This window comes from Oculina patagonica, chromosome 1 (assembly GCF_052425735.1).
Source record: "Oculina patagonica isolate OP01 chromosome 1, crgOcupat, whole genome shotgun sequence".
NCBI lineage: Eukaryota > Metazoa > Cnidaria > Anthozoa > Scleractinia > Oculinidae > Oculina > Oculina patagonica.
In genome coordinates, this window is record NC_135758.1 from 38,493,123 (window position 1) to 38,520,814 (window position 27,692).

Here is a 27,692-nt window from a genome sequence, read left to right on the forward strand (position 1 = left end):
AAACTCCAAAATTTACGCCATATTTACTCAAGCTTTATGCACAGTAAAGTTATGAATGCATGAACGTTAAACTCGCTTGAAACGCCATCAAGTCGAAGAGAACACGAATTTGTTCTTAAAGATAGAGGGCTGTGAGAACAGGGCCATTATCTGCTTCGTTCGTGAACGAAGTGAATTAGAACAGTAAACATACTTGATATCTTTGGATTGCTGCATTTTTATCAATTTGTGATTATTAAAGTTGGTGTAAAACGAGAAATCCTCTTTTTAATCGGCCTTTAAACTTTCAGCGTAAAGGTGGCATTTTATTCGCCGATCACGGCGTTCGGCAAATATAACCGTGTATGCCCAGTAAAGCGATTAAATTCAGTACTTGCGATTTGGGGATTGGCGCATATATTTACCGATATAGTATCGGCAATTACTGACATGCAAATATCGAGGCATTCTCTTCACCGATCGATGGCGATCAATTTCTTTGCGATCGGCAAAATAATATCGTTCTCCTTAGGGTGTGCGCCTCACATGGTTAACTTTTCCCGTTTGCACAATTCCTATTTGGTCCTTTGTTAACAACAACAACCGTTTTATTTTGCCAAAATAAATAAATAATTACAGCATAGAAGGTCATAGAATAAATTAACTAAAATAGGCAAAAAACACACGGAATAGAAATAAAGTAAACGAGCTGAGTAGTTCCAAAAAAATTAAATTGCTTTGACTAGGTTGTACATGACTAAAAAAGAAGACGAAAGTAAAATAAGGCAAGTAATATATAACAATTAAGTACAATGTAACAAAGTATGTATAAATAGCAAATCAGATAAAAGAAAGAAAGAAGGAAAAGAAAGGAAAACAGTACCAGTTCGTGTTTGAACCAAAATTTGTTTATATATTAGTTTAATATGAGCGAAAAGAAAATTAAAACACTAAGCCAGCATTAACCATAAGTACTTAAATAATGTTTTTACCAACATTTATTTTTATATTATATTGTATTTTAAACTTTGAGACCAATAAAGTTGATAGTCTACCTCACTTTCACAGCGAACAGAGATGTAATTTGTAGTACCGCGAAGCGCTGGGATCCAGAAGAGAGTAACGCGAGAAGAGATATAGCCTGGGGCGAGTTAAATTTTGGCGCCAATTTTAACCGGCCGCGCCGCGCTGAGATACTCTTTTGGCGCCAATTTCCGTGGCCGGCCGCGTCTGCATCTTCCCAGGCATCGGAGATTTTTTTCACCACTTCTTGTATAAATCTCTACATGTAAAGCGTTTTGCGCTTCGCTTTTCAAGCTACTTCGGGCCGTTTAGGGGCAAATACAAAGGTCCTACAGGCCGGAAACAAGCGCTAATCACGCCACCACGTCAGCTCTCGCCGAAAGAAAGTTAAGTACATTTGCGTTTCATGCATTCTTTCGCTATTAAAAATAGTAAGAAGTCCCCTCTACTAATTATCGCTAAATGAACTTAGCTTTAGCTTACATTTTTATTTTATCAATCCAGAACAAGAGACTATCATTTCAACACTTAAGTCGACGTGAAAGTTAATCCTAGTCCTTCTGGTTGTTTTGCATTGTTCTTGGTTTAGAAACGAAATTAAACGAGAGAGAAAGAACAAGCGGACGGCAGCTATAAGCTTACATCCTTTGGCCGAGTTCGGTAAGCAGATAACGAAATGTTAAAGCTTAAATTTATATATAAAGCTTAAACTTAAATACTGTTCAAGTATGGTAATGAATGTTGAAAGCAGTGTGACAGTTAGGTATCCTTCCGGAACGTTTGCAAGGTTCTCTGAGACGTTATTTTCTATATTCTGGAAATATTGACGAGAGAGGCTTCAATGACAAATTTGAATTTCCGAAATCACACTCAATACAGTACAAACCCAGCGAAGGCGATTTTTTTATTCCTTTGATGATCTTCTCACAAAGGTGTAAAAAAAGAAAATTGAAAATTTGCAACGCTAAGACAGACAAGTTGCCTTTTCCCTCCTCCAGGCTTCCCACTCCTCTGAGTCTCATGTTTAGAATTCTTCACATTAGAGAAGACTGGATCCGAAGGGGGCAAATTTTGTCTTTTATTTTTTCTGTTTTGAAATGCCATATGTATTTAGCATTGTAAGTTCATTTAAATCCTCAGAATCTCTAAGTCATGCGTTTTCTGGACTGAAAAAAAACCCTGAGTATTGGTCATTTGTTTCACCTTTTTCCTTATTATTTTCAGTTTATTGTTTCAGACAGCAAATAAATGACTATCTTTACGTCGATTCCTTTCTATTTTAAGCAGCCGTTTTGTTATTTTATACAAATGAAAATATGAAAAGGCAATGTCTCGTTGGCTTAGTAATAATCGATTCCTGAATTGGATATGTGATCCGCAAAAACAAGGAAATATCTTTTTGTAAACTCCTCATTCAGTGGCGGTTTATAAACACAATAATCCGTTTTCTTAGATAAATAAGATCTCTTTTAAAACAGCCTGCTTGGCGTAGACATTTGTACCCCTTGGCGTCCCGGGCTTGGCGTACCTTCGGCAGTAGATTTGCATGGAATGTCCTTGGACGAGAAAATAGAAAATAAAGGGACACTGCCACGAGATTTTTACGCTTTTGGTAAAAAGTACTAAAATTGGTGAATAGGTCTTCTCGTACATGAAATGCACCTAGTACATCAAGATGAAGATACAAAGAAAATTGTTGTTGAAGGAAGAAGGGAGCCATAATAATTTTTTAAGTGTTTTTCCAGTCCACAAGGACAAAACTTGACAAAATCAGCCTGACTTTTTCGAGTTGAGATCTAAAGTTCCTGATGGCATCACAATAATATCAGTTGTTTATCGCTTCAGTTCACTTGCATGATGATTTGAACAAAATTGGACCACTATTCGTAGTTTCCATATGACTTAAGGCTCTTGAGTTTTTTAGGTGTAACTGGTGACAGTGTCCTTTTAAACAAGCCTTTAATGAACTATAAACACTAAAACTCCGCCCAGAATTGTCTTAATGAATAATGATCATACTCAGCGGGTACGTGCAGGCCATATCAAAATACTGCGTTAAAAATTCTCTGGTAAATACTGAGGCATTTAGCTCTAACTAGAACAGTGGGATAGATGAAAAATTAAATACTTCATAGCTTATGTAAATTATCTATATCATTTTGCATTAAAGATGCTGGAGATCATGATTTTCTACACAGTTTTCACGTCCTTGTTTTCAAATACTATTCATAAAAGGACTGCGCATTCATCTATTGCATCCTATTAAATAACCTATACAAATTAGTTTGTATAGGTGTCGATCATAACTTTCTTCCCTAGCTTCGTCTCTTATTCACAGTTTCAAAATTACGTTGGGTCAAGATTATCGCAAAAAATTTAGTCATTTCATTATCTTTACGGCTTTTGATTGCCATTTTAAACCAGCCGAGCTCATGCAGTAAAAACAAACTGGATAATAGGCGCTCAATCGAACTCTGTATATTATAAATTCCTGCTAAATTATACCGACCGGGTTCTATCTTGAAAGCATGTGATTTATAAAGAAGGCCGACATTTTTCCGACATAAACAAAGTCCACCGGCTTTTAACTGACTTGTTATTTTCATATATTTTTTCTCCCAGGTGGTGGACACCGACGCACGCTAATATCACGATATTGTTCTCTGAATAAACACTATCAGACATTTTCTGTGTAGGATTGTTTTATCATTACCGTGCAGTCGTTAACTAAACGCTAATGCGGTTAGTGTTTTGCCTTCGTTATCTTTAGTGATAAAAAACGTTTACGCCGAATAAAATGACTGACAATTTAATTGAGAATTTAATATCAGTTGCCATATAGACACGGAAGACTTCTCTCCTTGAACAGCTTATAATGCAACATGTTTCCTGTGTCAGTGGTGTACTAAGTTATGCAGAACCGCGAACTGGTAGCATTTCAGTTCCAAACCGTCAGTGTTTTCATTGTGTGAAGTATAGAGCCTAAGTTACACCTAATAACGCTAAATAGACAGTTTCGTTTGACAAATAAACACCAAAACGCTTCACTGAGGATGATCTACTTCGACAAGGCAAAGCTACTAGGTGATAGCCTGTATAGAAGTTATGCCAGGCTACACAAGGAATACAATTATTTAAAAAAAAAAAACGATAATCGAGAGAGAAGATAGAGAACTGTTAAAGGAATGAAAATGGAAAAGCAACCTTTGAAAATTTGTGAAGGAGAGAAAACACGACTCAATATAAATGAAAGAAAAGGAAAGTTCTGCCTTTGCGTAGTCAATTTCCCTTGTCAATTCTTGTTAAATTTTCCTGTTTTTTTTTTTCTGCTAAACGCAAATCTATCAAATTTCGACTGAATTCAACCTTTTTATATGAATAACTAAAGGTGTTTCAGAATCTAATTGTCTCTGTTTTATTCTTTTGATTTCATAGTCGAATCCACGAAAGTGCTGTGCGCCTTCTTTATGATAATTTAGTAGATCATTAAAAACCACTCGAGAATTGCATTTTTCCGTCGCAAAAGAAACACCTGTAGACTGTTTGAGAATAAAATATTGATTAAGCAGTTACGAAGATGTTTTCTTTTTAAACTTTTTTGTCTTTCCAGTTGAGATCTTTTAATGCTTTTACCAGTCAAACTTCATTTTCCGTGTCATTAGCGCTTCATTTATACTATTACCAAAAAAACTAGGTTAACTTTTGGTTGCGTGCCTCCCTACTTACTCGCGAGTGAACAGGAGAAAGGTGAAGCGGTCCTTTCAGGAACGACGCGAAAATCATCAAAGCCAGCTTCATTTGTACAATTTAAACTTAAATAACGGTCAAATGGGTTCAAGGAAGAGTAATTGAAACAACACTAAAGATAAGAAACAGAAGATTCTCAGCTAAAACGATAGAGCCAAGAAAAGCAATTAGATATATACAAAAAATAATTCTCTATTTTACACCCATCACGTCGCCAGCGAGACGCTAGTCTCATTTGTCATAATTAGAGTTTCAAAAAGCTAGACGTTGCTATTCTAATTAAAAATGAATTATACTTAAGGCAAGCGACACAGGAGGTCTTAAACGGCATTCATGTTAGCCTTTTCTTCTGTCAACCGCCTGATCGAATCCAGCGAAATGAGTTTTTTATTCTTCTCGCAACGATTAACAGCTCGCAATCCCAATAAAATATTTTTAAAGCCCAGTGATGGCAAAGTCGTTTTGTTTTATTTTATTATGTTTTTTTTTAGTTTTCAATTTAAGTTGCTAAGACCATACTTTGTTTCAATCGAGGGATATCGGACCTAGACGATTCCGTACCGTCAGTTTAAGCGGCTTTTCTTGTCTTTGTTTGGCCGCCATTACTCAGGCAAACAAAGAAAGTTTTTCTCCGTGTTTAATCAAGAACCATGTCTCTCTGTTTAGGTTACCGCTATCGCTATGACGTTAGTAATAACAGCTTGTTTATTCAAAACTCCTGGGGACACTTTCTTTGGAAGGCAACTGAAATTATAGACGGGCGGTGAAATGCTTCAGTGGCGCAAAATTTGTTTAGGGTTCGTTTCATTATTAATTTCGGAGGGAAATAAACGAATCCAGTGAAAAAATTATACAGTGGATGAGGTGAAAAGAGCTAAAATCATAGTAGCTTAGAGAAAGATTTTGAGTAACCAAAGGAATAGTAAACAAAATTGTATATCAGAAAAGACACCTGCACCCTCTACATAAATACTCTCTGAGCTTTGAACTTCCTCCCTCTTTGACGTTTTACAGAACGTCAAAGCGTTTAATTCGGGCTCACGTAAGGGAATCTTGAAAGGCGTTCGTTCCTATTTTTTTTTTCTTTTTTGCCAGAAACAGACTACAGTACTAAGGTTTCACAGTCAAACGTATTCTCATCATATTGAAAACTGGAGGCGAGGTGAGCAATTATGCAAATATAGATCACTGATGAGACGAGCCACAATAGCAAATAACTTATCGTGTTCGCGTAATTTGTCGTTCGCATTTATCACAAAACTTTGTTTAGAAAACAACGGCCGTTAAAAAAAGCCTTTGAAACGATGAGATAGCTCATTGAAAAGACCGTTATTAAAGTTTCGAAAACAAAGCCTCCTATAAGAATTAAAGAGTCACACAGAGGAAGGTGAAGATCCTTAACAGTCTGATAAAACGCAAATTTGTAAATTTAGCCAAACGCAATCATTCACACGATGCACCTCATTAGGAATAAAAGATCTTTAAAAAGCTTAAGAATGAAAAATAAATTATCGCACTGCAAAACCTAACCGTGAAAGAAATAATATCTTTTAAAAATCGATTTATATATTTATTCACTGTTTCTTTTTTAATTTTCTTCGTCAGGTTTTCTCCCTTTTCCATTAAACCTCAGTGGGAGTTTTGATAAGCTGGCTTATCTTAATTTCTTTTTTCTATTTCACCGAGTCATTTTTGACACTCGCATTATTGAACTGCTGTGACCGTCAACATGAATTGCTTGAACATCCGCAAACATGAAGTCTATTTCAGATACAACAGTCTTCAGTTTAATTCAACTTGATTCCAGAATAAAGGGGCCTTCACAACCATTTGGTACAGAGAAGACAAACAAAACAAAACAAAAGAGAATCATTAGAGGTTGACTATTTGCGAATTGTTGCTAGTTTATCAGCTCTGTTATATTTGAATTTTAAAAAGGCGCAGAATCAAACATTGCCATGTTAAAAAGGCATAAAAATTATTGAAAACGCCCTCAAAATAGGATTTCATATAAGAAGATTTAGAGATATGTTTGAATTTTATAAAACCTTTCAAATCAGCTGCTAGGTAAGAAAATGACCGTGACAAACAATTTTTCAGCGACGTATAAGCCGAATAGACGGCTGTATTTCGCAAAAACAGAACCAAGCTAGCCTGAATTTTCAGCTGCCTCTACTGGCCGCTTACTCTATTTGGCGATTAGAGGTTTCGGTTGACATTCAGATTACGTTAAAACTTTTCGTTGTTTCAATATGTCTTTGCTGAGATACCGAGCTATCACATGTTTCATTGTATCGGACAAGATAACCTTCCAATCATGAGGTCATCCGCGGGGACTTCTATTGCTAACGAATCTCTCCCGTAAAGCAAACGTTTTTGTAATTATTTTCTACTGCGTGAACGCGGTCGCTTAACGATAAAGTGTTTAATTTCGTAATTGTGGAAATTTGATGTAATAGATTATTTTGGCTAAAGCATGAAAAGTTACTTGGTTATTTTATTTTAAAGAAAATAAAAGTGGCGTTTTAACGATTTTTATACGAACGCTGGTGAACTTCCAGGTTTTGAGAACGCAGTGCGTTAAAAGCGCCGAAACCTTTCTATTAACAAAGTATGCGATTTTAAGAAAGGCGATCTAATGCATCTAACTATTTACTTTGTGTCCGTAACATGAATTTAGTAGTAAAAAGGACAAATTACAAATAAAGTTAAAGCAAACTAGACCAGTAATTGAAATAATGGCGCTTTAGTGTTTTTACCAAGAAAATCTAAGATTTTTATTAAGGGTGTTTCATCTTTACAGCAGTGTTTCCTCTTGTCCTATTGTGAGCGTTGCACTCACGTTAATACGGCAGAAGCGTATATGTTTTTCATATGTGTTGAGCTACAGTGTTAATATTGTTTGAACGTCAATGTAATACATTTATTTAAATTACAGGTTGAAAATGTGCTTGCTTTTGATAAGTTAGCACCTCGGGCCACACAGCCAAGGCGAAGCCAAAAAGCCTTTCAAGACTTAAAAGTATTCACAACTTCATTAATGATCTTACCATTACGGTCGTTTAAAAGAAAACTTGCTAATAGCGCAAATAGACATTAAAGTACATCCTCAAAGAACGCATTCTTGTTTTATACAGTGTACAGCTTAATTTCAAATAAACTACTTACACATTTTTCGCGGTACAATTTTCTTCAATTTTCTTTTTATAATATAAATACCTGATGGACTACAAAAGCCTGTAAATTCATCAAATGTCTTCTTGGTTGTCTCTCTGCAATTTACAATTCTATGTTAAGTTCAAAAAAAGCATACACATCTATTGAATGGCCTTAAAGGAACAACTTCGTTTAACATGTAAGTGTTTTTCATATTTCTTCAGTGGCCCCAGCTCTACATTTCAACTTTTGATGAATTGAAATATTCGTTATTAGCAATATTTAACGTCCTTTGAATTCACTTCTGCAAACGATTTTCGCTCGCTTTTTCGTCCCTCGCTTGCCAAATCATCTTGAATCATCATCTAATGGTACGACGGCACAAATTCAAACGCAGACATCGAAGAAGCGTGCGACTTAGCTTTCATCCTCAGAGCTTCCAGCGCCATCTTAGGTTGTTCCGCATGACTCGAAAACGCAGCACTTTGACAAGGCCAAAGCGCTCCGTTGTGCATCGGTATCTGTGATGAAGACATGTAACTGGAGTTTGTAGCGTTAAGAGAGGTTAGAATCCCTGGATACGTGTGATGGTGAGCGCTCACAGGAACTGCGCCCGACAATCCGAGAAAGTAGTTAGGCGGTCCGCAGGGAATGCCTGGTCGGGGAGCTATGGGCAGGTGCGGTCCAAGTTTATCGCTTTGATAGCGAACCTTCTTCGTCAAACTCTGCGTTGGATTTTGTCTTTTTCGCCATTTAGCTCGCCTGTTTTGGAACCAAACCTAAGAAGTAAAGAGATATTTTGTTAGAGGAACGAAATTTTCTCTCCCCTACGTTGAAAAAGACACAACATAAATTTAATGGCATTCAACAAAAGGCACACACTGAAATGGCTTCTAAAAATCTATTTAATAGCGTTTGCATAAATCTTGTTTTCTGCTTTTTCCAAAATTAAAGCCTAAATTGTCTGCTCGAAGATAAAAGATCAATCGGAAAGTGGTTTGAAAAAATTGGAGGAAGCGTTTACGTGGATAGAATTATAAATGGTTGGAGACAAAAAAACTTGATGGCGTTGGTTATTAATTGTGTATCTCAATATCGGAACTCGCATGTGTTTATAATAATGGTCGAAAAAGTTACAAAAATAAGGGCAACAGGAAGTTTCGCCGACGTTGAAGAAAAGCCAGTTTAAATTGAGATATATTAATGAACTAAATGGTTTTCGTTAGCACTAATTTACCACTGCTGTTGCTCGTGTTATATAAATTTGTTTAAATTCTTTATCACGGATTGAAAAAGCGATTGATTCGCATCTCGCCTTATGCAGCGTCGCAAAAAGGAGCAACTCGAAAGGAAAACTTTACTTTCGAATTTTGAAGAAATAAGGATCACGCACGATGGTTTAAAAACAACACGATGCAATTTGTGACAGTATTTTTCCTCCTATATTTCAGCCCAGCTTCTGTGCCTTTCTTCAAAATAGGAAAAATCCTTCAAAAATTAGGACATCGCAATTGCGATTTAATTCCAGCAGTTTTAACCTACTTTTTAATACATCAATGCTCAGATTTACGAAGGAAAAAATACCGCTAGGAGGACACAAATAAACACAACAAAAAGAAAACGAATCAATGTTAAACTCAGCGCATCAAAACCTGTTAGGTGTGTTCGGTTATTTTGCTGCCGCTTCTTGAAACACCAATGAAACATAATACTTTGAATTCATTCGTGCTGTTCTCTTATTGGCAATATCTCCATACTTTTAAAGGTGGAAAAAAAGAAATTCAATTATGCCCAAATTCACTAAGCTTGAAGGTATATCGTCCATCACACAATTTTCACTAGTAATATAATATTGCTCGGCGTCGTAATACAATTATGACCCCACTATTACACAAGGCTATCGCTAACGACCACACCCGATTATTTTATATATTAGGTTTTTTTTTTCTCTCACAACATCACGAATTTTAAAGATCCGCTTTTATATCTTTTCTTTGTAGTCAACATAAAAACAACATCTACAATTTGAAAACTTTCGCAGTTTCACGCATTAAGAGCAAGAAGGGTGTTTTTAATTTTTGTTACCTGGATTCGCGCCTCGCTGATGTTGATCTTCGCGGCAAGCTCCTCTCTCAGAGCGATATCGGGGTAATGCTTTTTCTCAAAAACTTTCTCCAGTTCCTGTAGCTGCTGTTTTGTGAATGTAGTGCGGTTTCGACGCTGTTTTCTCCTAACTGTGGCGGAGCTTTCCCCATCTACGTGTCCTTGGGATTCTGGAGGTGGTGGCAGATCTGCTGATGAAGACTGATAGCTTCTGTACACCAGTGAAGGAACTATTGAGGCAATTTAAAAAGAGAGTTAAAATCGGTTCTTGTCTTTGATGGCATGTTTAGTAAGAACTTTTAGGATTTTCCAGGCTTAAACTAATATCATTTCTAACAAGAGGATAGATAAAATGTGCTTACACTTGGAAGATGAGCTTGCCAAGGTCTCTATTCCTAGTACATCGCTGACTACATACTGGCTATGAGGCTTTCCCAGAAGAGACGGCTCCATGATTTGTTCGATGACCCGATCAGACTGCTAGATCCTTAGTGGCGTGTGTGAAGTTTGAGGTCAGTGCAAAACTGATCCTTCCAACTCGCTCTATTTGAACTTATTAGCTGCCCGAGCTGATTAGGGCCTCGGCGCTAATTGTTTTTAGCCGAGCAGCTGCAGAGAGTTCACCCTCCTAGCCACAGCGCTCGAGAAAATTGAAAATTAATATAAGCCCTGTTTGAATGCATACAATGGTAAATTTCATTACTAATGCCAAAAACTAGGCCCCGTGCACCTGCCACACGCGTGGCAAAGAAATCCCCTTCGAGGTTATTTGTACCATCTAACATAAAGGACACCAATATCAATGCTAATGTTCTTTGAATAATAAGACAATTTTACTAATGATAAAACGACCGGTTATAAGATATCTTAACACTGTTTTGCGTACTTCCTGTAAAACAGGCCGCCTCTTGCCCTCTTCTGTACGCTTGAACAAGCACTTGTAACATTTTGCGAGCGCGGGAAAGAATAATGATGAAAGGAATGCGAGTGAACTTCGGTGACTTAAAAGACTGCTTCTTGTTTCATAACTGAGTGGGCTTCAGCATTTTTAATTAATCAGTATGAATATTGTTTAGAACCGTGCGCTCAATTTGATTTGGTTTTCAGCTATAGCTCACAGCTAAATTGGGATGGTTCGGTAAACATGATCAATAAACATGGACTGTCTTGAATCAGAACAATTTTAGCTTTTCTCGCTAATGGACATTGTAATTTGCGAAATTAAAAAGAGCATCATTTCATTTATTAAAATGGTCCCTACTTTGTCCTTGAGATCATTAAAACCGTTAATAGATATGAGCTGCGAAAAATGAAATTGCATGGCAGTTCATTTTCAAATATCGCCCGCCGTAATGATAAAATTTAAATAAAGATCTCAATAGCGATATTAATGTCTCGGCGCCAAAAAATTTAAGTCTGTTAAAAGATAAAAACATTGGGAAAAAAATGCCATTAAAAATTACTAATATCATTGAAAAAGAAAAACCGACCCATTTTCGGGATAAGACATGAAAATTAAGTATTAGAAAAAGTGATGTAGAACTGCGTTTTTGTAGATTTCAGGTGTCCCCCCGTATAACGTCCTTCCACAAATCGACCAATGTAAACGTGAGATCATAACAAGAGTGTTAAAAAGGGCTTCTGAGAAGAAAGTCCGCCTACAACGTAGTTTAATAAGCAGATGTTTGGTTCGACTCCGGCCTTTTTTCAGTGAATTACTAACCAGTACGCCTTTAAAGAGAAGGGTCTTTCTTTATTGATTTTTAGGCGGTGGTTCGAGATAAATTATCGTTATGATATTCGTGTACGATGAATATTATTTATTTTTCATGTTACGTTCTTATTTCACATTCATGCAGTTCGGTTATGTAGGGGATTGCACTAACATAATAACGTATTAGCATAAAGTGGTATGAAAAATTGATTAACTTCGGTTTAAACTTTCAGTTTGAAATTAAAATATTTACCTTGCTATTAATATCGAATCTGTTTAAAAAAGACTTAAATATTTAAAAATTATAGTTGAATTTGCCAATTGGTTCAGACAGAGCTCAAAAAATCGTTAAGATGAAAAATTCTTTTCAGTTTTAATTGATGCACGCAACCTTGTGTAAAAGATGAAGTTTTGCATGAATCTCTCCTGTTTCAGAGCACCCGGCCTAGCTAAGGTCATCTTAAAATTACCCCGAAACAATGCTAAACCAATTCGAAGCCAATCAGCGACACTTTGATAAATAATTTACAGTTTCGTGTAGCTTATTGTGGAGAACAGAGGGCATTCATGTTGCTATTAGTACATCCAACCAATGGACCATGGAGACGGGATGAATGCTAACAGCTTACGTACATGATTGGTAAAAATGTTAACCTTGTTTATTTTAAAGGCAATAGTTTTTAAATTGGACCAGCTTCGACCGAATGCTATTGTTCAGACTATATCTTATCGATATGATATTGTCGTTCATTGAATAGTCGCTAGTTAGGTTATTTGGTTTATGGTTGTCAGTGTTTATACGCTTGTGCTCATAAGGGGAACGTGCAGAGCGGATTGGCGTCATCTTACCGACTATCGTAAAGGACATTTTCGCCTTTCAGTGGTTAATAACGCGGTCTCTTATTGAAGAAAACCGAAGCATTCAACACCACAGAAAACAACCGGCGAGTTGAAACACAAAAATTGTACTTATAAGTTTTATTCCGCTGCAAGACAGCTTCATGTTACGCCCCCTGGCAGATTTTTAATTTTCATCTGTTGGTACGAAAAAAGGAGAAATTATCTGAAATATATATAATTTTTTAACATCTGATACCAGTCTTAACTGTTTAACCGGACGCAAGTTTAAAACATTCAACGACAGTTTTGTTTACGGTAAAAAATCGATTTTTTATTATGTTGAAAGGCATATCCACCCTCGACACTTGTTTTTTAACCATCTCAATGCATGTTTTTAAAACGGTCTATAAAAAAGTGCCCACAGCGGAAATACAGAGTTTATAAGAAACAAAGCGCTTTAATTGAGACGAATATTGACATTACATTACTGATTAAATGTGCGATTCTCGGTGAATTAAAAAGTACTCGTAGAAAACAAATGTACGTTTGATCGCTTTTGTCAGAAAATGTTTTCGTTGGGCCTGATTGTAAAGAGTTGAGCTAAAATGGAAAATCTTTACGTGCACTCGTGGATTAAGTTACACAGATTTCCAGTGGATTTCTTAATTATCCATCGCTTTTGTCTGCGCAATGTTTTAGTTTTTAGTAAGCGATAAACACAGCATTTTTATTTAAGTCTTGGACAAAAGCCATTGTTGCTTTATTCGGCTGAGGGTTCCTGCAGAGACTAGTTAAAACAAGATTCTTCTGAGTAAAAACCTAGCCAAGGTCGATTTTATTAAACATAAATTTATTTTGCTTTCATGAAAACGCGTGCAGTGGGCCGTTTGAAAATACTTCTACTACTAGTCTACCAAATCGAAATGTTAATTTTCTATCCCTCTTTGTTTCATCAGTTGATAAGTGAAACCTTCGCAGCGGACCATAAGTGACTGAACCCTACCAAGGAGCTAGCACTTGATCAAGCAATTCATTTGTGATAAGCTTGGGATTTCTTGAAGAAGCCACGGACAATTGCGGAAGTGAGTCAGGAACAACACTGCCTCGGGTACTGCAGGTACATTACACCCACGCTTAAAAGTGTGTTAACTGTCAGGTGCCAAGCCGAGTATGGGTGGCCAACTGATAAGATCTTCGATTTCTTTTTCAGATTAGTGACTTGTCCTTAAAACGCCATCATCCTTTGTTAAACGTCGATCTGTCTTGTTATAATGTTACGTTAAATGGACGTGCAGATTGCATCAGTGACATCTTCACGAATGTATTTAGAGAATTGTAATTTTAAGATGAAGGAAAAGCAGCGACACCCTTTCAACACCCAACGTTTTAGAAAGGCTACCTGTAGTGTAGTTTTACTGAGTGAAAAATGTTGGTGTTTTTTCTCTTTTTTGTAAGAGCGTTGCATGGATTGAAATGGTTTGAAAATTGAAATTCAATCGTTACGACTCATTTGAATTAAGTTGTCTTACACATTTTAATAGGACAAATGTTGTACTGTGAATAATAAAGTTATTTTTCGCATTAGGCATTACTACTTCTTTTGCCGCAATACCTACAAACTGAAAATTCAAATAAATTGTGTACGTTTGCACACTGTTCACGTACTATCGAAGAAGACCTGAAAACGGAGAGCTGTAGACAAAGTCGAACAAACAATTCAGTTGAATCCTCTATAACGATGCATGTTAAACGAAGTTAATTGGAGTAAGCATAAAAGAAATTATTTATGATTATAGTATTTCTATTGAAAACCATTCAGATAAACGGCTTTTACAAAGTTAATTATGTTAACTCCTAGACAATTCCATTATGATATGAACATAACGTATTGGACCCTGAAGAGTTTCATTTCCCCATTAAATTCGTTAAGATTTTATCATTTACAACGACTTCGAAACTACCTGCTTTGTTGGTAGTTCCTGATAGCATCTTGAAAACGTACGCATGAAAACACAAAACTGGTTATCGATAAATGTCAACAAAAAGCCCAAAATACATACATTTATAAGGAGAACATGCATCTTTTCTTTCAATTACCAGCCCTATTATCACTGTCGTAGTTTGTTAAGTAGTTTAACTTGTAAAACAAAGCAAAAAAGATTGCCGCAACTTTCAAGGCAGGTCAAAGACGGTAACCTGTGTCGTCAGATAGTTACAAGAATCTGCCCGAAATTTGTTACCAAAATAGAAGCAGTTTTATTATATCTCGTCTCACAAAACTCGTACTGAGCACCTGAGTGAATAAAGCCAAAACAAAATTAACATCTACTCTACGAGTCGTTTTCACAAGAAATGGTAAATATTTAACAGTTTGCTTTAATATCAATACATTTCTATGAATTAAAATTAGAAGTCCTTTTGATGACTAAATTTAATAACAAAGTCTTCCAAAACCTGCATTTGATTAGATTGAAGTCAGCTATATTTTATGGGTGGCTGATATCGCGAAAATGTTCTTCTCGAGTTTCTCGGGAGATTCTTCGCGTAAAGTAAGCGAAACGGCTGCCTCAAATTCGTATGCTGTGCGCGAAATCTTAGAATCACGGTTGTATGGGAATAGTATTACCTTCGACAAGATAGGGATTGACGAATTCAGTTTCTTCAAAAGAATTTCCAGTTTATAGCTTAAGACTTAAGAGTGACTTTATTACAAATAGCATTCTAACCGAAAATAAATAAATAAATGATCTTTATAGGAACCAAGGTCTCAGTCAGATCTGATTATAGCTGTACGTGATTCTGAAAGACGAAAGAAACTTAATCAACATTTTTGACAATGAAAAAAGGGATGACATTTGACATGGCCAAATTACAATCCATGAAAGAAAATAGATAAGAAGAAGTCATAGTATGACTCAATTATTTAATTAGTAATTAGAGAATATTAGCACGTTTGGTATACCTCAGGTTTCTTTTTCGCGATTTCATGAAAAAATGCAAAATTTACTAAATATAAAAATCGCTTAGTTGTTTCAGCTGATTTCACCAAAATCAGACTAGAAATCGAAGAAATCGCTAACTTTAAGAGTCACTTAATCTTGGGGAAAAAAAACCCCGCTAAATTTAGTTGTCGCTGAAAACTTTAAGCCTTAAACGAGGCCTCCGTAAACGAGAATAATTGTCGCGAAAGCTTGTTTCTTGGCGTATAAAGCTGCGAAAGCAAATCGGGAATTCCTGACTCGACCTGAATCATTTCAGGAACACAAAGTTTGCTTTCGCAACAAATGTTGCGTGAGTGCACCAAAGGGGAAAATTTTAGGGAAACAATGTTTCGTCGTTTTGCGGAGGCGTTAATGTACGTGGGCCGACTTGCGTGATAAAAAAGCTCTCGAGCTGTGATGATGTGAGCACGTGCAGCTCTGTGTCATTCAAGCCAGGTACGGTTACTTTTGCTATTGAGTAGTTTTGTGACAATCACGACTAAATAGACCGCCATTTGACAAGACTAAGTGCTGGTATGAAGTTTCTAACTTGCATTTAAAGGTTGAACTGTAAAGCCTGTCAGTAGACATGTGCCTATTGTCCAAAACCCTGATTGTTAACTCTCGAAATTTGACGTATGTCCTGAAATTGACTGCAATTTGTTAAGTAAGCCCAAGCATACTGATGGGGTAACCAACTTTCTTTGAAAGATCGTGCACTAAACTCTGACAATAAACATGTGCACCAACTGTTTTCTCTCGAGTCTTGATGGCTAATTAACAATTGGTTCTATCGAGTTATGGTGCACGCGGGAAGTTTGGAGAGCACGAAAAAAGCGTAAAAATTGCTCGAGGCGATAGTCGAGAGCAACTCTAGCTTCTTGAGTGCTCTCCAAACTTCCCAAGTGCATCATAACTCATAGTGCACAGCTAAAAGCATGAATCAATTGTTTTATAACATTGCCGATGGAAATGTAGATTTAAACCCGCGCCTGAAAAACTTGCGCAAGAGAAAAAATTCTGGCGAGGCGATTTGCTCACGCCATCCCACGCTATCAGCGTGCACTTTTGGATTTTGTGCACGCTCACGTATACTGAATTTGATTGCGCGGCTTTTCTAGTTATGTTATAATAGCTTTTTTAAAAGATGCAGAAGGATTTTTATCCCACAAGGCCAGCCGGCGGGTAAAAACCTCCATTGGAAATGTCCACTGTGTCCTTTGTACCTTAACCTTTTCACTTCCAGAGTCAGGATGTGTAGTTGTAACTTAGAGTCTATGCATGAAACCACCGAATAGTACTTAACTTTGGTGCTATTCGTAGAAGAAATTGCGAAAAAAAGGTTTACTCCGTATATTGGCATCTTCAGCATCTATAAAACGGTTAAATCTTAATTCGTTTGTTAAAGGTGATATGAAAAGCTTTCTTAACAATTGCACCTGCTAATTTAAGGTCAGTTTACCTTAATGGCCTTTATATCTGCAATTCGTCTTGGAATTGATAATTTTAAGGAGATAAATTTGCCCTGAATAGGCCGAAATGGTCCTAATGGCTTAGTGGTTACCCTGTTTATGACGGTTGAGGTTTTGAATATAGTTCTAATGATTATTAAAATTCAATCTGGGATTACTGAAAATCGACTACGTGCATTCAATTTTCTTTTCTCTTTGGGAAGGCGCGTAGTGAGATTTTAAACCAAGAACTTCACACGTTGTTCAGCAGCCGGCTTTGTACTCAGAAATCACTCCACTGATGCCTTTGCGAATTTCTCCGTAGCCTATTGTAGCAGACTTTCTGAGTGCGTCCGCTTTCTCTCTTTGTAAGAGAGAACGGCGACCACGGACTGTCTAATAAACTTGGTTAAGTTCTTTTGTGTTTGTATACAAAGCATTTTAATAAAACGTATTCATGTTATTGCTTATACAATGGATGCCGAAGAAACGACTCAAGTTGTTATCTGATTCACTGTTGGAATATTTCCTTTGACGTGAAAGGTTTGAAGGGCTCCAAGATGAAGAAAAGTTGGATTTCAGAGCCAATGGTTTTTTGTACATCTAATGCGTTTCAAATTTGATTACTAGCTTTCGTGTAGTTCCTATGTTCAATTGACCATGTCCACGGCTTCTGTAAGTGCGAGATGTCGCCCGCTCACAGATGAGGCCTTACCACTTACGCAGCGCTTAGTTCTTCGCGTGAATCAATACAGTACAATACAATCTTTATTTAACGTGGTCCGCAACACTTAGCTAAAAAGCTAGTTTTCAGGTGCGCCACGAAACAAAAATACAAAATAGAAAAATAAAAACTTCTTGGACGTGTATAAAAATAAGTTAAGCTACAATTAAGAATAACTACGAATTACAATATTGTCTAACTAAGATTAAAAATATAATATAAATATCATTAATAATATAAATATAAATCAGAAATTAAAATCACAGCGAACTGGTTTCAATATACACGAAGGTCTTTACTATTTTCACGTGTGCCAATTAGTTTAAAAACTTCAACAAGTGCTGTTCAATAGCTTTCGACTAAATGGTCACACAAACGAACACTTGGGTTTCACCCACGCACAAGACTTCAAAGTTAAAGCCACCGCCTTTGCAGCACAACAAACAACTCCACATGAACGCTGTATTGCACGATCTTTCATTTGAATGGTCACATGCTAGGGTTTATCCACAGCCGTGAAGCACAACAAACAGCACAACATGAACGTACTGCTCAATAGCATTTATATGAATGGTCACACACTAGGGTTTCATCCAGAAACCCATTGCGCCGCATAAAAAGCACGTACTACTAAAAGCTTTCTCTAGCCTAGAGTTTCTACTGAGAGTTTCTCGTTGTTTCTTGTCATGTTTCCTAGGTGGCTACATTAGAGGAAAGCAAGCAAAATGTTTTACTTACCGGGTGGCTAAATGAGGAAACAATGTTCCGGGAACAAAAGTGTCACGCATGCGCATAAACTAGTCAACATTGCTTTCATGGTGGCTAAACTGGGCAACATGTTTCGGAAGCAAAATTTGTGTCCGGCAAGCAAAAATGTTTTTGACCAGAGGTAGAAACATTTTTTGTTTCCGCAACATATGTTACCCGCGTGGCTAAACTGGGAAACATTTGTCTCTGCAACAATGTTTCCCCTAAAATTACGCCAACATGGGAGTGTTACGCAAGGGTTCTGTGTATCAGAAAGAAACTCCCTTCAAATCTAGCTGAGTCACGGTTTTGATTACCATTACTTTGATTCCCATTGCACATTAATTGAAAACTCTCTATTTTAAGTCAGTCTAGACACTATTAACATTGCTTTTAATTTACTTTTCAGTCTATATAGATACAGCAATTATTTACATTTCAAAAACTAAATGTGTACAACATTTTCTGTGTTTGCAATATTGAAATTATATTGGCTTTCCATTTCGAGTTTTAGTCGACCTAAAATAAACACATTGTTTCTTCAACGCTAACGAAACTTAGATTCACCGACCTTTTCTCACGAAGAAGGCTTGAGCTGTTTAAGAGAAAACCGAACGAAACACGACAGCAAGTCGAATTTTTCCGAACACTGGGCAAGATGACGTCTTTGTTACGTCAATAGTCAACTTCCATCATCTACCCTCAAACCACGGTTGGCTTTGACTAGAATATACACTGTATTCATTCTTAATTTACCAAAACGTTTAACGAACGATACTTAAAGATTTAAAACTTTCTGGTGTTGTATAAAACTCTTATTTACTATTTGAATTGAATTATTTACAATAGAAAAGACCTGTCAAACTACTCGACTTTACGAAACGATCCCTGTTTAAAAACAGCGAAATATCTACCGAAAATCTGGCGTTAAATTAAACGACTGAGAAAATTGTGACATTTAACTTGACAAAATGACCTAAAATTGGCTCATGTAAGCACACGAAACCATATCATTCCCAAGTGATCGAAGTCCAGTTTCCTCTTATTATATTAATACAGTGCCAAGATGACAGATGATGGGAATAAAGACAATAATCAACTGGTGGATATTGCCTGCATCACCAAACTCTTAGAACTGTTCATGCTTGGGACTGAAACGGTTATGATGGCTAACAGCCAATTAAACGGATACAAACTGCTTTTTATTCTTGAAAATATGTTAAATACTTGTGTATGAAGTCCGTTTCTCTATGAAGCGCCAGAGGTTTCGGTATTTGTAGAATGTTCGGCGTTTTCTGAGAGCCATTGCAGCAAGGTTTTTAATTTATTTGTCCGATTTGTTGGATCAGGACCCAGTCCTAGCACATTTCCAACATTTAACTTTTCTTGAAAATACTCCATGAGCTTACAATCCACGACGTATTCATCTGTTTGTAGGCGAGCCACAGCCTCCCTACGGAACTCGTCTAGCTGTTGTGTGAGAGTGCGCCCAGAGTCCAAGTGCGCTACAATGATCTCTAACCCGAGGTCCGCCTCAGCATGCGCCCAGTCGTTGAGAATTTCATCTGGTGTCATTTCCATGTACCTTACCAATGGTACAATGTAAGGAAGGCACACTCCTGGAAAAGGGCTGGGAGCTCCCGAGCTAAGGAGTCCAGCTAATGGTTTGAGGGTGCTGTGGTAGAGAATAGCTGTTGAGCAACACTGGTGATGGAGACATGACCATGTGTGGTGAAGCCGTGTTACCTGACAAGAGAGACCATAGATCAGTCCCGTGCACACATATAACTTGCGCGGAATTTGCGCCGAAATTTAACGCGGAAGGAAGAGAAACCGACAGGGTATAACAAACTATGCCATCCTCACGGAAATAGTCTTTCTTAATTGGTATATTTTATCTACATGATTTCTATGATGTTTCAAATAACGTTTTTCAAATCTAACAACCAGAGAGTGATTTTCTAAATTCAGGAAGTTGTGTTATTTGCGTTTCGAACTACAAAATATCTGAGGTACACGGTAAAATCGTATTTTCAACATGACAAAGGTTGGTTTTCACTAGCAATGTTGTATAATGTGGGACAGGAATTATTCAGACAAATATTCTAAATGACAAGCACTTCACGCATGAGGGTAAGAGCTATATAACGCATAACGCACAAGCTGAACAAGTCCTTTCTCGATAATTCTTTTCTCAGATAGGCCTCTGTTCAAACCCAACGCACTCGAACACGATCATTGATATATTCTTCTGTTGCACAAAAAGGATAGAAGAGAAAGAAGTAGTACCTGTGGTAAAGCGAGCCCTTCCATGATAGCCATGAACGAGATGAGGTTGCCAAGTTTATCGCTCAGTACATCAGCCAGTTCGATGAGTTTACTGAGCACTTTACCCCTCTTACCCAGGTCACCTGCAGCCACAACTAGGGTCGCTACCCAGTGTGTCACGTTAGCAAATCTACAAAGGGAAAAAACGTTCATTTAATTATCACTGACGAGATGCATGTATGAATTATTATAACGCATTTGGCATCTTACGCTTTTGTCCAAGTAATGGATGCAACCCCTTAGGAAGTCAATTTCTAAATCGCTAAATGACATGTAGAACTGTTGTCTTGAAACATTTGTCCCATGCTGGCGACGTCCCTGAAACCTGGCTTAGAAACACTCACGCATTGATTGATTGATTGATTGATTGATTGATTGATTGATTGATTGATTGATTGATTGATTGATTGATTGATTGATGCTAATCATTACCAAGGAGAAGAGAAGAGGTTTGACAACAACACATCTTTAGAAAACAGTTTTTTTATATAAATGCTGACCTTGCCAGTAACTGGGCCCTTTTCTCTCTTCCTTGAGGGAGTGTCAGAATCTCCAAGCCTTTTGCTCCTCCAGTGCCGTCCTCGATAGTCCAAGACTGGCGATGCGGCTCCTCGCCCCACTGCAATGCAAGATCCACGCGGGTCATATGTCTAGCGAGGGTAAGGCAGTCGCTCTCCAAGAAAGGCAAAAGTAGCTTTTCGCCTATTTTCTTCATCACATTTAAAAATATCCCCTTTTTGTCCATAGGCCCTACGCGCTTGGATTTGTCTTCTTTATCCTTCGGACTCTCGACCTTGTCGCTGTCGTGGGTTGATTTTGAGGCCAGCACCTGTTCTGATGAAGAACTCGAATCGGTTGGGACGTCATATATCTCTTGGTTTGCAGGCGAGCCAAAGTCAGATCCAGAAGACGATGGACTTTTACTTTGCCTCGATGGAGGAGTAGAGTAGCACTCTTCAGACTCTAAATTGATTCCATCAGAAGACGTATCGCGAGACGTGTCATGTCTCATCAACAACTCAGCGCCTGAATGTCTTTTCTCTGGGAGCGCGTTAAAACGTGGTTTTGAGCTGCCACCCGGTGGCAACCGTGAAGCTGCCGCGCCCACGGCGAAGGTTTGTAAGGCAGGTGCGCTGCATCTTGTTGTCAGCTGAGGACGCACCTTGCCGACTTTGTCAGACACAGTTGGATCTGAGTTTCGAAACGACTCCATCCTTTTGGGCTTGGCTGGGGGTTTGTCGTAAAGATCATCTTGGCTTCCTTTGGGTCTGTCATACAAACAGTCAGTACTGCCTCTTGGCTGGTCATAAAAAAGATTCTCTTGGCTGTCTTTGATGTTACCAGGCAGGCTAGCTTGACTAGATGGTTTGTCATAAAATTCCTCAGAACTATCCACAGTTGATGGTTTATCGTAAAAAGTTCCATTGCTACCATCTTCAGTAGGTTTGTCGTAATAGCTATCAAGGGGTTCCTCCTCGTTTAGTCCATCAGTTTTTTTGTTTACTTCATCAATTGTCATTGAAGAATTTTCATTTTCACTTGGTTTGTCATAAGTGTCATCCAAATTTTCCTTCTTATTAGGATCCTCATAAAAATGATCTTCTAAACTGTTCTTTTCCGCATGCTCTTCTTCGCTCTCTCCCAGTGGCGTCTCGTAGAACCTTTCTGAAATATTTTCATCTTTAGCGTCCTTCGGAAGGAACACGTCAGGAATTTTCTCTCGTTGTTTTGTCTGAACTGTCCATTGTAAATTTCCAGGTTTGGGCGAAAGAGAGCCGACTGTAAAGTGTCGAGTTCTATCTCCATTGTGATTGATCTCAAGATGCAATCCTGGGTCGCTATTCTTACGTCCCATTTTGTCGATTTTCTTTTGTCGCAAAGGCCCAGTACCTGGGGGTTTTGGCGGACAGAGGTTGGACGGGCCAGTATTGGAGACATACCTGTTACGATGATTTGCATTTAGACTTTTTAAGTCGTCTGAAGATAACATAGTTGCATCCCGGCTGACGGCGTTCGTAATAACAGCTGGAGTCTTCGGAGATAACGGTTTCTTTTCGGTGATATAAAAGTTGATCAATTCGGCTATGGAATCAAAACTGTTCGCGGAATCTTCCAGTCTATACTTTATCCTCGTCCCTTTCGACGAGTTCACTTTGCAGAGCGGTATGTGAACGGGCAGCCGTTTGTGTCGCACCACAATGAAACAGCTTCCAGGCTTTGCTGGGTCTTCACGTACCAAGAAGTTGCCGTCGCGACGCAGGTAACGCTCTGCATAGTCTGCCGTAATCTTGCCATGATACCAAGTTTGCCTTTCTAACGGCAAGGAGTTTAGTGAGTCGGCATCTCCTTTTCCACGCCTTTTCTTCCTTTTCAAGAGGTCTGCTAATCTGTAAAACAAAAGCAACCACACCATTTCAGTAACAGACCTTTTCACTGACTGGGATGTCACGCGACGCTAACAGACAGAAATGCAAACAGAAGCGTGACGATCCAAAGAGACCCAGAAATATTTCGAGCTTTATGTTCAGTGTTTTACGTAATGCCTTTATCCCCAGTAGAATAAACAAGACCTATGACCCGAGGTATACAACTCATAACAATGGAGCCATGCGCCAGCCGCCATAAACAACATCGATGTGGGCGGGAATGTTTCTAAAGTGATCTGTTTATCCCACTATGAAAGGAAACTGTGAAAGCCAGGAAAAGAAGTAAAAAAAATATTTCAAACCAAGAGCTGTTTATAAATTTCAGCAAAAAGTTTATTTATCTTACAGTGCTCATCCGAAATTTATCGCATTTCCTTGTCTGCTAAACGTATCCATTACAACTTTCTTGTTATTGCTTTGTCCAACATTAAAGTAAACAAGACCTCTGGGTTTGCGGTTTACAAGTTATGGCAGTGGGGTCTCCAGAACAACGTCAAATAACAATGATAACACCATTAGGAGCAGAGCACACAAATCAGATTGTACGCAGCGAGCAGCAAAAACGCGCGAGAGAAAAACAAAGGCGCGTGGCTTTTTCTTTCCCTCTACTCTTCGCGTTTTACACTGCTAGCAGATAATCCACGAGGCCGACCCCTTGCATTCTACAACACATAACTACTAGAGCTAATAACTAACCTTCTGAAGGAAAGAGGCGATTTTGATCTGGATTCCTGAGAAATCTTTTTTTCGATCTTTACTTTAGCGGGTAGCGGCAGTGTCTTACTTCGGCTTCTGAAAGTACTCTGCGATGAAGACGACATGGTTTACTTCTTGCTTTCGTTCGTAATTGTCAGCTAACCGCCTCTCAGGAAACTGCAAACAAAGTTAAACAGAGAGTACATTCAACTAAAGATTCCAAGAAAATTCGTGTCATGTAAGAGCATAAGGTATTTCATAAATCGCCGTAAGTAATCCTTTGTGTATGACGCTGCCAAAAATATTCGCCCTTCTTACACGGTCTAGCAACATCAATAATTCCGCCTTTAAGAAGAGTATTGAAGCAAAACAAACCACGAAATACTCTGTCTTCTAGAATCATCTAAGGCATCTTTTTCTCTCTGTGTTTTTCTCTTTTGCTTTGTTTAGTTAAATCTCCAGTGTGACTTGAGTGAACAAAGGATGATAATTTCTATGGTAACTTGCGTTCAATCATCGCGTGATGTGTTAAATACTCTGAGTACCAGTAGGAAACTTGAACGTTCTTCTGCAAATCAGAAAGGTTTTTTAAACCACTTAATTTCCAAAACCAATTAAAACAATAGATTTTTCCACACAATCGTACAATATCGATACATTGTCTAACACACAGATGATAAGACTGTTAGAAAATCATCAACCTGTATTTTAAGGGCACAACTTTTAACCAACTTCTCAGAATTACAATCAGTTCACAGTATTTTGAGCTCACATCTCAAAGTATTAGAGCAACTTATATTAAACTTTGCCAATCTGCCGTGATATTTTTACCGCTAAAGACTTTATGACGAAAACCCGACCAGACGGCTTTGTTGTCAACGGAAGTTTTTAAATCTCAGCATAAGCTCTCTTCATATACATTATCCCTGTCATTATGTTACTTAAGCCATGAAAAAGCCAGAAACAACATTGCATTTGTATTCTAACAAACTGACATGTTGAAAAGCCTTTAAGTTTGATTTACGAGAGTTCTGAATATAAAAATACGACAAAGGTCCGTCTATGAAAGATTGTGCCATTAAAAACTTCACATAACTGGTTTCCACGGTGGCGTTATTTTAAGCGATTGATTTACGTGTGTAAAATATAAATATACAAAAAAGTTTGGACGGCTTGTGACCTTTCAATTTTTTTTGCAAACTCAAGCATTTTTTCTTTGTTCTCTATTTTGTTTTAACCTCCTAAATTACGCACGAAAAATAACGCGCAGTGGAAATCAACCCGGGAAATCGCGTTGATTTCATCAAAACTTTCAGCAATCCAAACCATTCTACAGTAATCGCCGGTTGTTTCCCAATTCGTACTTTTTGACGTAAGGAAATATTCTCGTTAATACGTCAGTTTTTCCGCTATACAAATAATATATAAGCCCTGGCCGGAACTTGGTTAAGATATAAAATGATCATGTATCCTAAATAAGTCCCAATTACTTTATATGAAAGAAGATGGGTGAAAAATACCTGTTTGAAATGACAGTACGGTGAGAGACGCATGAGCGAATAGTCAGATCGTACTACTACCCAGCTGTGCTGACGACAAGAAAATAATTAATCACCCACACATTTTAGTTGTTAAGACAAGGCGTGAAAGCATTTCACACCCTTCCGAATACTCTCCTACAGTCATGGTTCGCTAATCCAACGCGAAATGAACGTGACATACGACAGGAGGGTTTTTCCTTTTTAGTCATCAATAATCTCTCAACAAGGTAGGAAAGTAACACTTAAAATTACTGCGGTCGGATACCAAGCACAGTAAGAATTTATTTCTTACTTTAAGCTACCTGATGATCTTTGAAGATTTTGTGCTCATTCAGCTGTTTCTATTCTGGTAAATAATCCCTTGCTTTCAATAAAATATTCACTCTGAACTCTGATTTTTCTAACGAGCCGGCGAATTTATGAAGCACTCGGAAGTTTGAACTCCACAGATATTTGAAGAACTTGCCCCGAGGTTACACTAAGAAACTTCTTCAAACATTCCTGTCTAGACAACCTTTACAAAATCATATAACTCTACTCATATACATCTGAATAAAAGATGACACTGCTTTTATTACTTGGACTTACTACGACCGGAAGTGACGTATTCCAGCGGTTTTTTGGTTCCTTTCACTTGGTAATAAGCAGCATATGACTAAAAGTCTTGACCGAAATTTTCTTTTAACAAGGCCAGACGGCTAAATATTCTCCTGCCTGATTAAGAATTCTGCAACTGTGAAAAAGCCAAAAACTTTGCCCTGCCCTTGTATCCTATTACTGACTATTACTTCTTATCATACAAAGAATTTCAACACAAAAACCAAGCAACTAATCACATCTCAAGTGCTGACCGAAGTCGTTAGCAAGCACACGACCTTGGTTTTCTTTTGCACGACGACGTTTGTGAACCGAATCGACAATGATTTATATCACTTCGCTTCAGAAACTGACAATTATTGATGTTCTACGAGCAATTTGCATCTAAAGTCGGCTTAATGAACCCACGCCAGTACTTACTCAACATTATTTATAGCCTGAAGTTAATTGCCTTAGTTTGCCCTCGCTTTCCTGAACTGAAACCAAAATCAGGCTTATAAACTTTCGTCCAAGGATACAATTATGAGTTATTTAACTACTAAATGATGTACATTAGTTAATTCCTCCAAAACAATGATTGCATACAGAATACGAAATGAACTCAATTAAAACAAAGAATATGGCAACCTAAGTACACAATCAAAGGAGAGAGAATTCGGTTCATAACGGAGGACTGTGTAAACATGTAAACGCATCTTCTTAGAGACGAATATAAGAATTTTAAACAGTTATAATCAAACTTATGCTCTTATATTCTACTCAATAAGAAGCGACTGGAAGGTTTTTTTGTCGTCAAAACAGAGGGTGCCGTATGGAGTATTGGCAATCACTCTTTGTTGCATACATTTCACACGGGAGATTACAAAACGCTCAAGTTATACCGCTGTGTTTTGCATTAAACTTCCATGAACGAGCATGTGCTCGCGAAAATTGTGTTCTTTGCGTGTTCGAATTGTTGACAGATGATACGGAACATTCTGAAGCGATTAAAACGGACACTAAAATGTGTGATACGAACACAAGGAACGATCATATAGTCCACGATCGATCTACTCTTGAATTCCAACACACCACCGTGTCACGACAACAAGGACTAAATTGAACATCACATCTTACGCGTTATGCCTTGAGGTTTTCTCATCGCGAAGAAAGAAACACTAAATAACATTTCTTACCTTGAATATGCAACATAATCGTCTCTTTGCCAGCCGTAATAAACAGGATCGATTCAATGCAACGCACGATTGATCACATAAGAAGGTTTACGCGGTTAATAATAGAACAATAGTGATTGGTGCAATTCAATACGGCTTTGTCACTCATCAGTGATTGGTGAAATACAATACCGCTTTGTCAGCGCTATGTCTGCTCAACACGGCTGCGAGGTGCCGAAAGTTCTAGAGGGGTCGCGTCATCCCGGTAGAAAGTAAGGGAAACACAACAAACGTAAAAGTTTGACGTAACCTTCCGCGTTTCAACTTCTCGAATCCAACTCACATATCAACTGGGAGCGCCCAGAGTACAGAATCTAAACAATGCGCACAGTTTGATACTACTGCCTCGGGGAATAATTTGTTAATTTGAACTTATAGTTATCAAAGTTTTGATGCTCCCGCCTAAACACGTTTTCCGGCGTTTC

General features: G+C 37.8%; 2 protein-coding genes and 1 long non-coding RNA gene across 6 annotated transcripts; 1 reads left to right on the forward strand and 2 right to left on the reverse strand.

Annotated features, from left to right (window-relative positions):
• The first annotated feature begins 1,234 nt into the window (after nt 1-1,234).
• Nucleotides 1,235-14,201, forward strand: LOC144629582 (uncharacterized). Of its 2 annotated transcripts, XR_013566404.1 has the most exons (4): nt 1,235-1,388; nt 1,592-1,662; nt 13,519-13,679; nt 13,773-14,201. It is a non-coding gene; the product is annotated as an uncharacterized LOC144629582 (long non-coding RNA). The 2 variants fall into 2 exon arrangements; XR_013566403.1 differs by lacking the exon at nt 1,235-1,388 and having other exon boundaries at nt 1,430-1,662; nt 13,773-14,198.
• LOC144629568 (retinal homeobox protein Rx2-like) lies at nt 6,311-11,401 on the reverse strand. 2 transcript variants are annotated; one of them, XM_078487812.1, is made up of 3 exons: nt 10,371-10,470; nt 9,991-10,238; nt 6,311-8,684 (listed from the first exon to the last, which is right to left on the reverse strand). In XM_078487812.1, the coding sequence occupies exons 1-3, from the start codon at nt 10,459-10,461 to the stop codon at nt 8,271-8,273; spliced, it is 753 nt and encodes a 250-aa protein (XP_078343938.1). In that variant the 5' UTR covers nt 10,462-10,470; the 3' UTR covers nt 6,311-8,270. The 2 variants fall into 2 exon arrangements, 1 of the variants encoding a protein (XP_078343938.1); XR_013566402.1 differs by having other exon boundaries at nt 8,567-8,684; nt 9,558-11,401.
• Nucleotides 14,202-18,841: 4,640 nt separating the features above from the next.
• LOC144629553 (uncharacterized) lies at nt 18,842-27,333 on the reverse strand. 2 transcript variants are annotated; one of them, XM_078487794.1, is made up of 5 exons: nt 27,229-27,333; nt 23,916-24,092; nt 21,294-23,180; nt 20,755-20,923; nt 18,842-20,211 (listed from the first exon to the last, which is right to left on the reverse strand). In XM_078487794.1, exons 2-5 carry the CDS (start codon nt 24,038-24,040, stop codon nt 19,714-19,716), a joined length of 2,679 nt encoding a protein of 892 aa, XP_078343920.1. In that variant the 5' UTR covers nt 24,041-24,092; nt 27,229-27,333; the 3' UTR covers nt 18,842-19,713. The 2 variants fall into 2 exon arrangements, with proteins under 2 accessions (XP_078343920.1, XP_078343929.1); XM_078487803.1 differs by having other exon boundaries at nt 23,916-24,081; nt 27,220-27,326.
• Nucleotides 27,334-27,692: the final 359 nt, after the last annotated feature.